A 14,969-nucleotide genomic window follows, 5' to 3' on the forward strand; every position below is an offset into this window, starting at 1 on the left:
GTGCCTCAGAGGCACAGGGAGCCTGGTGCGATACCTTGGGTTAGCAGTGACAACCCCCTTTCTCCCCCATTGGCTGCATCTTGGGAGCAATCTGTACATCATCCCCTCCACCAATCACCTTTATCTGTGTCACTGACACCAGATGTGGGCCAGGTCAGCATCCCTGTCCAGTTGCCCAAGTCACAGCACTTGATTGGCGAGGGTGCGATCTCTGGGGGCCTCAAAGTCCCCCACTGAAAGGGCAGTGGAGAAATAAAGCAGGGGCACTGCCTCTCTCCTTCGCTGCTCTTTCCCATTTCATTTCCCTTTTCTTTCTGTCTCAGATTCGCTTATACGATCCATGTCTAACCTGCAACACTTGTCTGGTGTTTCTTTTACTGATCTTTTCCTCCACCAGCAGAAGCCTCAGATGTTCTTCCTAGGCAGCCTCTCCAGTGCTGCCCTGGCACCGGAGAGGTACCTGGAAGAGAGCCTAACAATTTGGGTGTGCCCTGATCATGCCTCCATTTCAGGCCACACAATCTGCTTAGCCATCTCCCTGCCCAGTTTGCTCATATGCTACTCGATATTCACAAAACACAAGAATCAGGTGTGCACATCTTTAGGCACCCTGTGTTCCTTGACAACTCTTTGAAAATTAATTATGCACTCTGTAAAGTACTTGGCCACTTAGCCAAGTCAGCTGCTCACCCCAGTGGGCTTCAGAAATGCAGTCAGGATGTTAAAACAAACAAAACCACGTCTCTCTGTGTAAACCTTTTAAGGTTATAAGTTGCCGATATTCATACCCACAAAATATGTGCCCTTCAAACAACTCATTAATGTATGTCTATATTCTAGCACACAGCAATTCTGTGCACAGACGGAATCACGTGCAATCTGCATAATGTGTGTGCACATAAAGATAATTGCTGGGTAAAGAGACACACAAAAAATCTGAAGTCTTCCTCCTTTGACCCATTAGACACATGAGAAAATGTCGAACCCACTGTCTCCAGGCTGAGCATAAGTTTCTAACAGGTGCCTACGTGAAGCACCTGACCAAATGATTTAATCATTGCAGGCCAGATTTTGCTCTCATTACAAATGCATTAAGCCAAAGGAAGGCTTAGGTTGGATATTAGGAAAAATGTTTTCACTAGGAGGATGGTGAAGCACTGGAATGGGTTACCTAGGGAGGTGGTGGAATCTCCTTCCTTAGAGGTTTTTAAGACCCGGTTTGACAAAGCCCTGGCTGGGATGATTTAGTTGGTGTTGATCCTGCTTTGAGCAGGAGGCTGGACTAGATGACCTCCTGAGGTCTCTTCCAACCCTTAATCTTCTATGATTAACTAGATAGCTAGAGAGTTTAATGAGGCTGACCTTGAGAAAAAGGAAAACCAACGTACCTTAAGGAATGCTCACTTCAAAACCTAGAGGAAATGGATGGTAATGCACCTAAGGTCAGCTCCTTGCCCATACATCCTTGCCATTGTATTCATTGTACATTGGCACTTCTAATCAAGCAGGGCATGTCGTACTAGAGGACTTAGGGTCCAGTTTAAAAGGGGAAATGTGCATGTTGACCTATCTTACATATTTCGTTTTGAGCATTTCACTTCTTACTAATAACATTATATAAAAAAAAACATGACACACATCACTTGGAAAAAGTGAATACACATAACAAGAGAGCCCGATTTTCAAAAGACAAATGAGGTCCCCAAATTAGCCCTTACACAGTTAGGCACTGTTTCCCCAGGGGTGTCTAAATGCAGCTAAAATCTGGATCCAGAATGTGCAGCACCTGAAACAAAAACTCTTCTGAGCAATGTTGAAAATGATCAGCATCAGTATTCCAAAACTCTCAGTTAGAAGCTGCAAAGTTTTTCAGGAGCCACTGTCCTCTGAATCTATTTTATTTCCCTATCTCAAGAACAAATCTCCCCATCTGAAGACATCTTGTGAGTGAGAAGATGAAAAAGAAAGCACATAATATTAATCTGGCAGGTTGGAGCTAGGCATATTTCCTTTACCCATTTCTTGTTTAAATGGTGATATACTACAAGTTCCATGAGCGTGAAGCCAGCTGGGTAGAACTGTATTAACGAGTCCTTATAACGAAATAGCAAGTAGAGTCTTGTTCCTCTTGTCCAGCAGTGCACATCACTGGGCAGGAAGATGCCTGACTGACAAGTCTGGGAGTGTGGGGAGCTACTACATGATGTACTGGAAGATCAAGGCTGTCCAGACGAACACTTTCATTGTCCATGTGAGCCTTACTCTTCTCAAAATGTCATTAGCCCTTTGTCCTCTAAGATCTCAGGGACTGCTCTCATTCTCAATGTTATTTTTCCAAAATCATCTGATCTTTATTCTTCTTCGTTTTAATGATATATTTTTTCAGTCACCCATTTCCCAGTGCAAAGCCTTGGCTGCCTTTGTCCACTGTGGCAATAGAAGCATAAATTGCATTTAAACCACTTGAGAGATCCGCCGTATTCATGTCAGCCCAGGCCCATACTATAGGCCATTGGGAAACCAGAGGTGGGCTAGACTGACTACTTGCCTTTGGCAGCATGTGAACTCCATTCTTTGCCTCAGAGTGTTGAGAGACACATCGTCGTCTTCCTCCATACAGAATGCCCTTCCCTGTTGAACAATCAAGGCTTGAAGTTACCAAAAGCAGCTAAGAGAAGTCAGATCTCCACTCAAAAACAACTGAACCATAGTTGGACAATGGGAAAGGATCCTCAGCCATGTCAATCCACTCAAATAAATCCCCCAACAACCTTTATTAAAGCAACGAAAGTTTTTATCAAAATGAGTGAAGCCAGTCAGTTCTACAGGCGTGCTAGCTGTGCACCGGCTATTTGATTTCCACTGTCTCCGGTTATCAGTGGCGCCTGCTAGTATTTTGTTGGCACTGGTAGTTCTTTCAACTAGGAACCTCCTGTAATTTACAGGAAAATTGGTAAGCATCCTATGTCAGATCTTCACAACGCTGTCTCCCTGGTTCAGACTTTGTACGGTGATTTCAACTTCCTGCACCTAAAATGGATAGCCAATTTGTGAATTTAATCACGCGACAGAACTGTAATGATGTAAACCAAGCCAAATCCTACTTGCCTAAGTCACGTGAGCAGTCCCCACGAACTCAGTGCTCGTGGGCAGCTTCAGAATAATTTGACATGTTACCGATGCAGAAATAGAGGCACAGAGCAGTTCAGTTACTTGTCTAAGATCCCGCAATAAGCGAGTGACAGACCCAGGAACAGATTCCTTAGCTCTCTGCTCTATCCACTCAGACTAATATAATGCTCTTGCTTTCAGGTATTCTGAACAGTTTAGAAATTCACATAACAATTTTCATGCCCTGGAAAACACCATTTTCCATACCTCTTTCTTACATAGCAATAGATTAGAGCGATGATCCCACTCAGTAACATTCCAGTCCCAATTCCCACTGCAATATAGTGCTCGTAAGAATTAAGCGCATACGAATTCAATGTCAAGTGTTCACATCTTTCGCCATTGTAACCTGTCAGGCACCTAAAAATACAACAAAAAAAAATCCACAAGAGTATTCAGAAAATCTTAACTTGAAACTGGAAGATACTTATTACCTGTGATTCATTTTAAACACTTTGCAATTAAAATGTGGAAGGGAAATAAACTGGGGTGGGCAGATTCTATTTTGCAGTCAGAAACCCATATGTCAGAAAGCTGCTGGATCCCTTGCGCTGCGAATGCCCCGAGAGAGGGTGCAGTGAGAGAACACTGTGTTCTGCTGATACCTAGCTGTTGTAATGACCATTGGGCCCACAGGCAGCCAAGAATAGTTCTAGAAATCCCCGAAGTACGTCAGGGCCGGATTTGGTGCAGAACCACTCCCAGAAGCAGGGAGTTCCTGCTAGCTCCTTTGTGGCCCCTGCCCAGCAGTCAAGGAGCACAGCTGTAAATTTAACCCTTTGGCTTCAGATTGCAGCCTGATGCTGCAGTTCTGAGAGCAGAATGTGTCAAAAGCAGCTTCCAAGCACTTCATCTTCTGCTTTAGCTTCTCCAGTAAGCTTTAATTACCCAGAGTATGATGTTGTCACAGCTCCATTGTGTTGTTAATAAAGAACCTGAACTTGCATGGTGCCTAATTTGAAGCATGTGCATGTTGTACTGGTTTCAGTGGAACTACTCAGATGAAAAACGTATGCCCGCATACAGATCAAATTGCAAGTCAGGATAAATGTTATGTGTAACATACACAGGAAACAAATATAAACTCATCTACTTCTCCAAGAATGTCTATTTAAACATTCAATGTATTTACCTGCATATGGGTTTCTTGAGTTCACTATGAAAAGCACAGAGGCCATTAATACAATAACTGTCATGTTCTTCAAGACAGGATTGCATAAACTTCAGAGCAATAGGTTCCTCTGGGTAGTCTATTGGGAAAGACGTAGGAGAGGAGGAAAAGTTACATTTGAAGAAATAAAATTGTCTGAAAACAATAATCATGTCATTTTTAAAAGTACGATCGTTTACAAGAGAAAACCCCATTGCACACACGTTGAAGGTGATGTAAAATTTGCTGACCAATAGCGACACTGCCAGCTAAAACAGAATGGAGACGCTGGACACCTTAGCATGGAGTTTTTCAAATACCAGTTTTAAATCAATGAGTTCCTCTTAATAAATGTGCAGAAGTTTAATGAATATGCTGGATTCATTCCAAGTTAACGTCAGCATAACCCAGCCTGAAACCCAGCAGGATAGGAGCACAGAGGATTAGCAGGATTGTTGTTAGCCACTGCTTCTGAATCTGGCCTAATGTGATTAATTTTTAATCAAAAGGACAAAACACCATTGCTTTCAGGCAGCTTGCCCTTAGTTTGTTCCCAACACTGGCAGCTAATTGTTTTATGTAAATGGCACAAATCAGGACCATTCTTCAAGATTGTGGCTAGATCACTATTTGTTGATAGAAAGAGCCAGAGGCCAACAGTAATGGGTTGCGGGATGGGGGAGTGTGGTGGGGCAAAGGAAGAGAAGATGTCAAAGGCTTGCCAGTCGGAGGAAGTATTTGTTTGAACAGGTCTCCTGGCTGCAGGAGTTATTGATTGGGTGGAGCGGCCAATCAATGCCTGTTATTTTGGGGAATTGTTTTAGACATAGCCGAGTGAGTTCTAACCTGAATATTTCACAACACTGGCTTTCAGTCATGACCGCAAGAAAAGCAAAACACACTCAGGACAAGAACAACACCGCTTCCAAGTCACTGAAGTCTGGTATTGGTCTTTTGTCAAGCGGAAAGCTTCCCTCTGAGTACGTGCTGAAACAGTGCTCCACCAGGGCACTCATGTACTCAACGTTGTTGGAGGTGCCGTCAGAGATGTAAGCCCAACGTCCTGTCCTGACCACTTGTGGTCACTGATGATCTTATGACACATTTCTCAAGAGTGACGTTATTAATCCCCCATTTCCTGACCAAATTCCAATCAGAATGATTCCATTCTGCCTTACTACATTCCCCCGTGCTCTCAGCTGGGTGAGCTCTTCCTCTTCTCATCCTAGTCCAAAGAGTTCCAGGTGGCTCTTGTGTGCCAACGTATTGTAAACCACTTTTGTCTGATGCGTTGAGTGATGCTGGCATATAGAGGGCCTGATTCTGTCACCATTACTAAGGCTGAGCAGCAGCTCTCTAAGAGAGTAGTCCCAATGCCATCCAAGATACCATTATGCTGAGTGAGAGGGACTGGAGATTGCGTCAATCATGTACCTCTTTGAGACTGGATGCGAACTCACCCTTCAGTTAACAGGATGAGTTAATCAGAAGCCCCTCCACCATCACCCCTGCACCAAAGACAAAAGGGGGTTGTGAACCTGTCCAGGAGTTTGGAGTGAGTAGGTGGGGGAGAGCTTTGCTGAGAGACGGAGAGTGGACCAGAATGCACACAGAGAGGCAGGCAGATGCAAAGAGCAAGCCAGCCAAGCAGTAGCCAGAGAGTACAGGAGGGTTGCCACCCATCTGGGTTTTGCCTGGACAACCCAGTTTTTGGCTTCGGTGTCTGGGTGCCATTTAGGATTGCCAGGTGCCCAGTTTTTGACTGGAAAGTCTGGTTGAAAAAGACCTGGCAGCGCCCAGTCAGATGTACCAACTGGACACCAAAAATCCAGTTACCACAGGGAAGGAGGTGGCGCCAGGTCATTAACCCACACCAGTCCCTGCTCAGCTGGGGCTGCCTCCTACCTGATGGCAGGCTCCCTGTCAGGCTGCAAGAGTTCCCATTCCAGCCCCGGAGCAAAGGGGGCCCAGCTGAGGAAGGTGGAGACGATCCAGGAGCTACAGGAGGAGGCAGGGAGAGGAGCGAGGGATTGGGGCAGGACCTTGGGGAGAAGAGGGAGAGAAGGGGGCAAGGCCTCAGGAGTCCCGTTACCAGCAATTAGAAAGGTGACAACCCTGGAGTACACTGTCACCTTGGAAAAAGCTACAGAGAGTATTTTTGGGTCTGTTGGCTAAAGAGGCTTGGAGCTGTAAGGTAAGACGTCATTTCCTGCGCTCACTCAGAGACACAGGACTTTGTACATTCTTTGTAAACAAAACTGCATCAGATAAATTCCTGATATCACCAATTTCATCTCCCAGCTGAACATCCCCAGAGCTCCAAACTGCAGCTCAGGTCAAAAAGAGGCAAAGAGTACAACTCAGCCTGTGTATTGGTAGCAGCATCAAGCCTCAGGGTTGTTAAATACTTTGGTATTTTAGAGGCTGAAAGGCCCTATAGACATTTATGTAATGTATAGCTCTTAATGTCTAACATAGGAGTTATGTGCTTGATATAACTCTTTACCACTCGTGTAATTCCTTCTCAATAAACTGCTGTGCATTGAAAATAATGACTGTGGACCTTTTTCACTGGTATGACAGTAATCTGCTCCGCCAGGAGCCAGTAAAGATACATTTCAGGGGTAGTAGCACCCCCTGTTGTCAATCCTGGGGAGGTAGGATTATTCTGCTAAATATTTCACGTAAAACCATGGTATAATGGTTAAAATAAATTTAAAATATATCATTAAAATTTGCTAATCTACATAGAAAAAAGCACAAAATCTCCCGCTGTCAGAATAAAACTGTAATATTTTCACTCTGCATAAAAAAAACCTTCCTGGTTTTCTATGGCAGTACCATAGCAAGTTGCCAAAAGGTGGCAGCATTCCATTTTCACAGGATGAAAGTACTAAACAGCTGTATCAGACCTCATTGTTATTCTAAATGCATTTAAAACAGGAATGAAAACAGACCTAGAAAATGTTTTGAGACAAAGTTTGGAGAGAAAAATCTTGTAATTCAAGGGCCCAGTCCTACAGTATTTTCTCACACACACAGACACACACTCACGCACACACACACACAGCCCCCGCTAACATCGGTGGGAGTTTTGTCTAAGGGCTGCAAGCTCAGATCTCAAATCCAGACCCCAAAATTAAAAGTGCTAAATACTGTAACTCTACAATTTAAGAGGAATTACATTCAAATGTATTATAAAATCAGAAACAAAAAGAAAAACATTTTTTCTAATCACATACGGAGACAATTCTACTAACTTAAATATTGTATTATCCACCTACACACCGGATAAGCTGTTTAAAGAGCACCTAGTGACACTGACCTTTGCAAAGCATTTTGTGATCTATCAACGAAAAGCATCATCTAAGAGCCAGGTATTAGTTCCCATTTGCCCTTTAAGTCATGTGAAGAAAATACGCAGTATAAGCATGCATATAGATGGATGTTTGCCACATGCAAGTCATACAAAGGTGAATTTGACCTTATCTGACATGAAATCAAAATAATGGATAACTGAAGGACTGGTCATGACAAAACTGACAAATTTTACAGTTTGACACAAAATGACAGAGCTGCTATAAAAGAAAAACTAAGTGTATATGCTATATAGTTACCATATGTACCAGCACACACACAGAGTCCACGTATGCATGTGCATCCACATTCAAAATATCCAAAAAATATTGCGAGTGCCAGAGGTAGATTTGTATAAACTACAAATGCCCAGACTGCAATGCACTTAATAGAAATTGCATCAGACAGAGATCCGTCATTTCTTCTGCATTAACTTTGATGCATATTGCCCCATTTCTGAGCAGGTGAGAACTAATCATCCCCACCCATGGGATGCAGGTAAATGCATCAAAGAACTTATCTGACCGCAAGCATGACAGCTGATCCATCAGGGGGCTATTTGGAGTAGGCTGTGCAAAACAGACCAGGAGTTGGCTGGTGGGTCTGCACAGGTTCTTTTCCTTGCATTTTGAGAGTACATTCACCCTCAGTTCCTCGCACTCAGCTGATGATGATAAGTATGTAGATTTTCATCCGTGATCCAGCTCATCTAAGTCTCTCCCAGTTTTGTTCCACTCTAAGTAAAACAAGACTCTTCCTATTTCCCCAATTCCTTCCTGATGATTAGGGAGCTGGAGCACATGACCTATGAGGAGAGTCTGAGGGAATTGGGATTGTTTAGTCTGAAGAAGAGAAGAATGAGGGGGGATTTGACAGCTGCTTTCAACTACCTGAAAGGGGGTTCCAAAGAGGCTAGATCTAGACTGTTCTCAGTGGTACCCAAAGACAGAACAAGGAGTAATGGTCTCAAGTTGTAGTGGGGAAGGTTTAGTTTGGATATTAGGAAAAACTTTTTCACTAGGAGGGTGGTGAAGCACTGGAATGGGTTACCTAGGGAGGTGGTGGAATCTCCATCCTTAGAGGTTTTTAAGGTCAGGCTTGACAAAGCCCTGGATGGGATGATTTAGTTGGGCATTTCTCCTGCTTTGAGCAGAGGGTTGGACTAGATGATCTCCTGAGGTCCCTTCCAACCCTGATATTCTATGATTCCAACATTGGAAAACGTCCCCCTTAGGCAGGAAGAAATTCTCATATTCCCTGTCAACTTCCAGTCAGCTGCCAGCCCAGCCTCCTGTCTCTCCATGTTGCTTCTTTCCTCTCGCTGACCTTGCCACTCAAGGTGAACCACCAGCCCCTAATTTTTGAAGTTGAGGATGACTGCATACGACATGCAGACTAAGGAAGGAGGAAGGTTCCTGGCTGATGGGTGTGGGACTCAGCTCACTCTTGCCTGGATCCACAATCCCACAGGATAGTGCCATTTCCAACCTGGCATTTGCTTGGGAGTTAATTAATTTCCTAAGGGTTTGTTATTAACATGATTTAATTATGAGCTTCCTTACTTCAGTGTTAAATGACTGTTCCACCTGTCTAAAAATGGAAGCTGCAAGAATGGAGTGAAGGGATGTGGCCAGTTTCACACAAGAGTCTTTAAACACTTCCTTCCACCCCGAAGTCCAGTCTTCTAACTCTTAAAGGGTTACTGTTTTTAAAAGCAGAGGACTCTGATGAAGTGGGTTATATCCCACGAAAGCTTATGCCCAAATAAATTTGTTAGTCTCTAAGGTGCCACAAGTACTTCTCGTTGTTTTTGCTGATACAGGCTAACAAAGCTACAGCTCTGATACTTATATCTGCAAACCCCAAGTGTGCAATTGCATGACTGTATTTGTGAGTAATTGTTAAAGCCACCATCTCGCTGACTGCAAATATCCATTTTATATCCGTAACGACAGCAAGTGCACATTGAGGAGGTACAGCTGCCCATGTGGCTTTGTTCATGCAAGTGAACCTCTCATTTGTGAAAATCTGGCCCATAATAAATTCTCTCTCTCTAGTACAACCAGTATTTCAGACAGCAAGGCTAGTCAATGAATCACAGCATAAATGTCTACAGCCATGTGACACCAAACAGCATCATTTTTTATTCTTTATCCAATGCTGGAAGAACACCCATGTCACAGAGAAACACTCTAGGCCAGATCATGGGCTCCATCTACATCAGGGGTGGGCAAAGTGCGGCCCGCCAGCCATTTTAATCTGGCCCTTGAGTGCCTGTTGGGGAGTGGGGTCTGGGGCTTGCCCTACTCTGGTGCTCTGCTGGGGAGCAGGGTTGGGGGCCACTTCACGTGGCTCCCGGAAGCAGCAGCATGGCTCCCCTCCAGCTCCTACGCATACAGGCAGCCAGGAGGAGGGAACTGCGGCCAATGGGATCTGCAGGAGTGGGTCCTGCGGATGAGGCAACGTGCATATCTGCCTGTTTATGCCTCTGCGTAGGAACTGCAGAAGGGACAAGCCACTGCTTCTAGCAGCTGCTTGAGGTAAGCGCCGTCTGGAGCCTGCACCCCTAGGCCACAGCCCGATCCCCTTCCCGCTCTCCAAACCCCTTGGTCCCATCCTGGGCACCCTCCTACACCCCAAACTTCTCAGCCCCAGCCCCACGCCAGCCCCCAATCCCCTGCCCCCTCCCGCACCCTGAACTCTTCATTTCTGGCCCCACCCAGAGCCCGCACCCCCAACCAGATACCTCACCCCTCCCACACCCGAATCCCAATTTTGTAAGCATTCATGGCCCGCCATACAATTTCTATTCTCAAATGTGGCCCTTGGGCCAAAAAGTGTGCCCACCCCGATCTACATTGATAAAGGAAAGTACTGCACTTAAAAGCAGACCAAAAATTATTATGAATTTCTGTCAATACTACTTCTTGCATACTGCTATGGCTCTCATGTGACTATGACTGAGACTAGTCGACAGGATCAGTATTTTGACTCTTTGTGGATGATGGGGGGAAAGGAAAGCTTATAGATTGACTAAAAAGCTACTTGCAAGCCTTTAGATGATCTAGCATTAATTGAATGCATATGTCGATTTAAAAACTAAAAACAAATACATCTTAAAAACAGAATAGTTAAAAATCCATTCCTCCTTTACTTACCTGCCAAGTCCTGAGTTCAAGATTCTTCATTTCCCTAACAACAAGTACACTGCTACCTTGATATAATGCCATCTGATATAACATGAATTTGGATATAATGCGGTAAAGCAGTGCTCTGGGGGCGGCGGGGCTGCACACTCCGGTGGATCAAAGCAAGTTCAATATAACACGGTTTCACCTATAATGCGGTAAGATTTTTTGGCTCCCAAGGACTGCATTATATCGAGGTAGAGGTGTACTGTCATTACATTGCTAATACCTATGGTAGCATCAAGAATGCAGCCTGCAGGAAAAACACAAAGCTCTGTACTCAGATCCTAGCAACCTTTCAAGTTTACCTTTAAGCAGACGTATATTGAAGAGAAACAAGAAAAAGAACAAAAGGACACCATCAACATCAGTTGCAGTGGTTTTGGCAATCAAAGACTGTAGCGCAACAAATAAAGAAGCTGTCCAATAGCAGCAATGGGAATCATTAGTTTTAATCTATTCGGGTATCAGCTGCATTCTCACTTGATGTACATGACAATTCAGATTTAAGAAATAGCTGCTGATACCTAGAAAATGAATAATGGTTCAGGCTGGCAGAAGAGACCTTCAGAAAGTGCACAGACTCTACAGTACCTGGTTATTACATACTTAACCCCCCCCCCCCAAAACCTGCATAACTTGGGATAAGTATCAACAGAGGGGAAATTATTACTTGTAGCGACCTCGCCACTGCCAGTCACTACAAAAAATAATTTCGCCTCTGTTGATATTCACATCTTCTTGTCAACTCTGGGAATGGGCCACATCCACTTTGATTGAATTGGCCTCCTTACACTACAAAAAGTAATTGTCCCTCTGTTGATATTCACCCCTTCTCAACTGTTGGGAACTGGCCTCGTTAACACTGACAACTCCACTTGTAAAGGCAACTCCCCTCTTTTCATGCGCTGTATATTTATACCTGCTTACTGCATTTTCCACTCCATGCATCCGATGAAGTGGGTTATATCCCACGAAAGCTTATGCCTAAATAAATTTTAGTCTCTAAGGTGCCACAAGGACTCCTTGTTTTTACTGATACAGACTAACATGGCTACCCCTCTGAAACTAATAGAGAAATGATCGCAGTACAATAAACGCTACCATTTGACTAAATGACAGTCACATTAAGAGTAGTTATCAATTCAGGTACACTCAGCAGATAGGATTTTTTTTCAGTTTACAAATGTTTATTTGAGACAATACAAAGCAAAGCAGAAATACCTTCTGTGTTGTTTTTTGCCCAGCTATTCCTTAGGTCTGTGGTTAGTGACGAAACAGTAATAGCTGCCTCTTCACCCAGCGCTACCATTGCTGTATAATGCAAACAACAGTGGCTTTAGCAGGAAAACACTTTTGCATGAAGCTTATTTCGTCTGTACAAATGTGTCCAGTTAAATGGACTGCTGAATGACTGAACTTAAATAATGAGGATTTCTTTTGATTACATTCTTGCCTCTTTGAATTCCTTTTGTCACAAGTTAGTTATGACTGTGGGGAACAGAAAATGAGCTACGGTTTGTGTAGTCTCAGAATACATTCCCATGCTGTTATAAATCCCATTGTAATGACTTGATATTGTATACAATACAGTTCACTAGAACATGCTATATAAGGCATATCTGCTGATAGATTCTCTTAAAAATGATTTGAAATGAAATCATCTCTATCCAAAAATTCAGTGAAGTCAGAAACTATTGAAACTAATTTTGTTTCTGAATTCCTTTAAGCTTTCTGGATTTTTTCCCCCCACTGCTTATTACAGAAAATATGAGTGAACGTTTCTTAAAAAATGTATAAATACAAAACCTTATGTTTATAAGACACTGATAAAAACCCCAGAAAACCTACCTCTTAGCAAAATATATATTAGCGTTCCAAGTGCCATATCTAGCAGCAGATTAATAGAGTTTTCTTCTCTTCCAGACAGCTGGGTTGTTCTGCTTACCTGTGCTCATGTTTCTTCCTTGCACTTATATACCGTGAAGCGTCACCTGCTGTTCTGACCAATCAGGAAAAAACAAAAAAAAAAAGTGCATCTGGTAACAACCTAAAGCCTCAGGGCAACCACACATTCATTTAGGAAACTACCATTATCCAGCAATCTGTTCGGGTTCTCTTTTGAAATGCCCGTTTCCTATCACCTGTAGGCATAATTGTGCATGCAAGGACACTTTTTTATGGAGAAACCTGGTATTTGTCAAAGCAGAGTGACAAGATGCAGTGAAGCAAAAGTCAGTGAAACTAGACATATGCACTACTTACAAATGAGGGATATTTTCTGTGTGGCTTGTACTTTGGGGAGCTTATATTATTCCTAGAGAGGAAGAACTGGCCAATGGTTAAGGCACTAGCTGAGAATTTAGAAGACACAGACCTCACTGAAGCTGATGGGTATGCTAGCCACCTCTCATTCAGGCTAAAAAGGGAACAATGAAATGTCTCTTTGTTTAGTGATAGCTGAAACAATGGGAGACCACCACCCAAGGTACTGGCTGCATAAAGGCCTGGGCAGAGGCTTAGCCATGCATGCCAAGGGGTTTCCTTAGAATGGATTGAAGATGCAGGGATTGAGGCATTCTTTGGTTGGAGCTATGCAGGTGAGAAGCAGAAAACCTGGGAAAAGCCAGAGAAGAACTGGTAGCATGGCTGTGAAAGGAAACCAAGAGAGCTTCTCTTTGGGCAGAAAGCTGGACATGGAAATTGCAAGGAAGAAAACTGACTCTTCTTGTTTCTATTGTGTGCAGGGAAACAGTATGCTGTTTACATTCTTTGTAAATAAACAGGGTTGCACTGACAAATATACCTCACTCCTATCACTCATTGCTCTTTCTAATGGAAACAATCCTGCAAGGCCCTCCATATTGGTTAACAGCTCAGGCCAAAGGGGCACCAAGAGCCACACAGGTACCTAAGAAGATACTTGAAAGATAGTACAACATCAGTTACATTTCTATTAGTGTTTACAATTAGGACTGGTCCCTCCCAGGGTCACTAATTTAATCAGCGGTTCCTGATCCAGCAAAGCACTTGTACATGCAAGTAATCCCATTGCCCTAACTCTCACACATTGTTATGCTCACAGAACATAAGCAGCGACTTCCACTTTCACTTTCTCAATGGAGAGGTAGAGGGAGGGACGAACATTTCACAATGTAAGGGCTGGTCTACACTGAGGGGAGGGGGGGAATCGAACTAAGATGTGCAACTTCAGCTACGCTATTCGCATAGCTGAAGTTGAAGTATCTTAGTTTGATTTATCTGGCCGTCCTCACGGCGAGTGGACTGCTGCGGTTCCACTGTCGACTCCACTTACTCCTCCTGCCGAGTGGAGTACGGGCATCAATTCACGGATCGATTTATTGCGTCTAGACGAGACGCGATAAGTTAATCCCCGATAGATCGATTACTACCCGCCGATCCAGCGGGTAGTATAGACGTACCCTAAAAGGATACTGTGGCACATCTCACGGTGTCAGGTTATTCCTCTGTGTTGTTCCTCTCAGTAACCCATAGGATTAGATCCAGGAGCTTCACTTGTCAGGAGGCAAATGGCGTGTTAGCCTTGCCCAGTCTAATTCACTCTCCTGGGAATGCCTTACAGCCAGGAGGTTTTGATCTTTGTCAGGTGTGCTGAGTCACTGCACACCTGAATACTCATGGGGTGCAGCTTGTGTTTTATGCCTAGGTGGGTAATGCAGGCTAATAAATCACAATTCAGGAGGATAGCTGGATCAAGCAAGCTTAATTTTCTATATCTAGCCATCCATCCACCTACCCACACAATAGAAACTTAATTGTACTAGTACCCACAAGGTGGCTTCTTCATTATCAGTAGGTTCAATAGGATTGTATCCTTATATCCTGATCCTGCAAACACTTATGTGTGCATTTAAATTTAAGCACGTGCCTAAGGCTAGGTCTGCACTACTGTACTGCTGCAGCTGTGTCGCTGTAAGGTCTTTGTGTAGCCGCTCTCCTGCTGGCATAATTAAACATAGTGGTAGCTATGTTGGCAGAAGAGCATCTCCCGCAAACATAGCACTGTCCACTGGTGCTTTTGTTGGCGAAACCTGTGTCGGTCTGGGGTACGTTTTTTCACA

General features: G+C 43.8%; 1 protein-coding gene across 1 annotated transcript; it reads right to left on the reverse strand.

Moving 5' to 3' along the window:
• Nucleotides 1-1,753: 1,753 nt before the first annotated feature.
• Nucleotides 1,754-12,754, reverse strand: EPGN (epithelial mitogen). The gene is made up of 5 exons (XM_050945086.1): nt 12,718-12,754; nt 12,091-12,180; nt 4,304-4,421; nt 3,379-3,531; nt 1,754-2,631 (listed from the first exon to the last, which is right to left on the reverse strand). Exons 1-5 carry the CDS (start codon nt 12,752-12,754, stop codon nt 2,580-2,582), a joined length of 450 nt encoding a protein of 149 aa, XP_050801043.1. The 3' UTR covers nt 1,754-2,579.
• Nucleotides 12,755-14,969: the final 2,215 nt, after the last annotated feature.

Source organism: Gopherus flavomarginatus, chromosome 3, assembly GCF_025201925.1.
Source record: "Gopherus flavomarginatus isolate rGopFla2 chromosome 3, rGopFla2.mat.asm, whole genome shotgun sequence".
Taxonomy (NCBI): Eukaryota; Metazoa; Chordata; order Testudines; family Testudinidae; genus Gopherus; species Gopherus flavomarginatus.

Coding starts and splice junctions, on each gene's coding strand:
- EPGN (XM_050945086.1), bottom strand. CDS start 12,754: ATGGCACTTGGAACGCTAATATATATTTTGCTAAGAG. Junction 3,532..4,303: donor CTCAAGAAACCCATATGCAG/GTAAATACATTG, acceptor TTGTATTTTTAG/GTGCCTGACAGGTTACAATG. Junction 2,632..3,378: donor TATTGCTATGTAAGAAAGAG/GTATGGAAAATG, acceptor ATTGTTCAACAG/GGAAGGGCATTCTGTATGGA.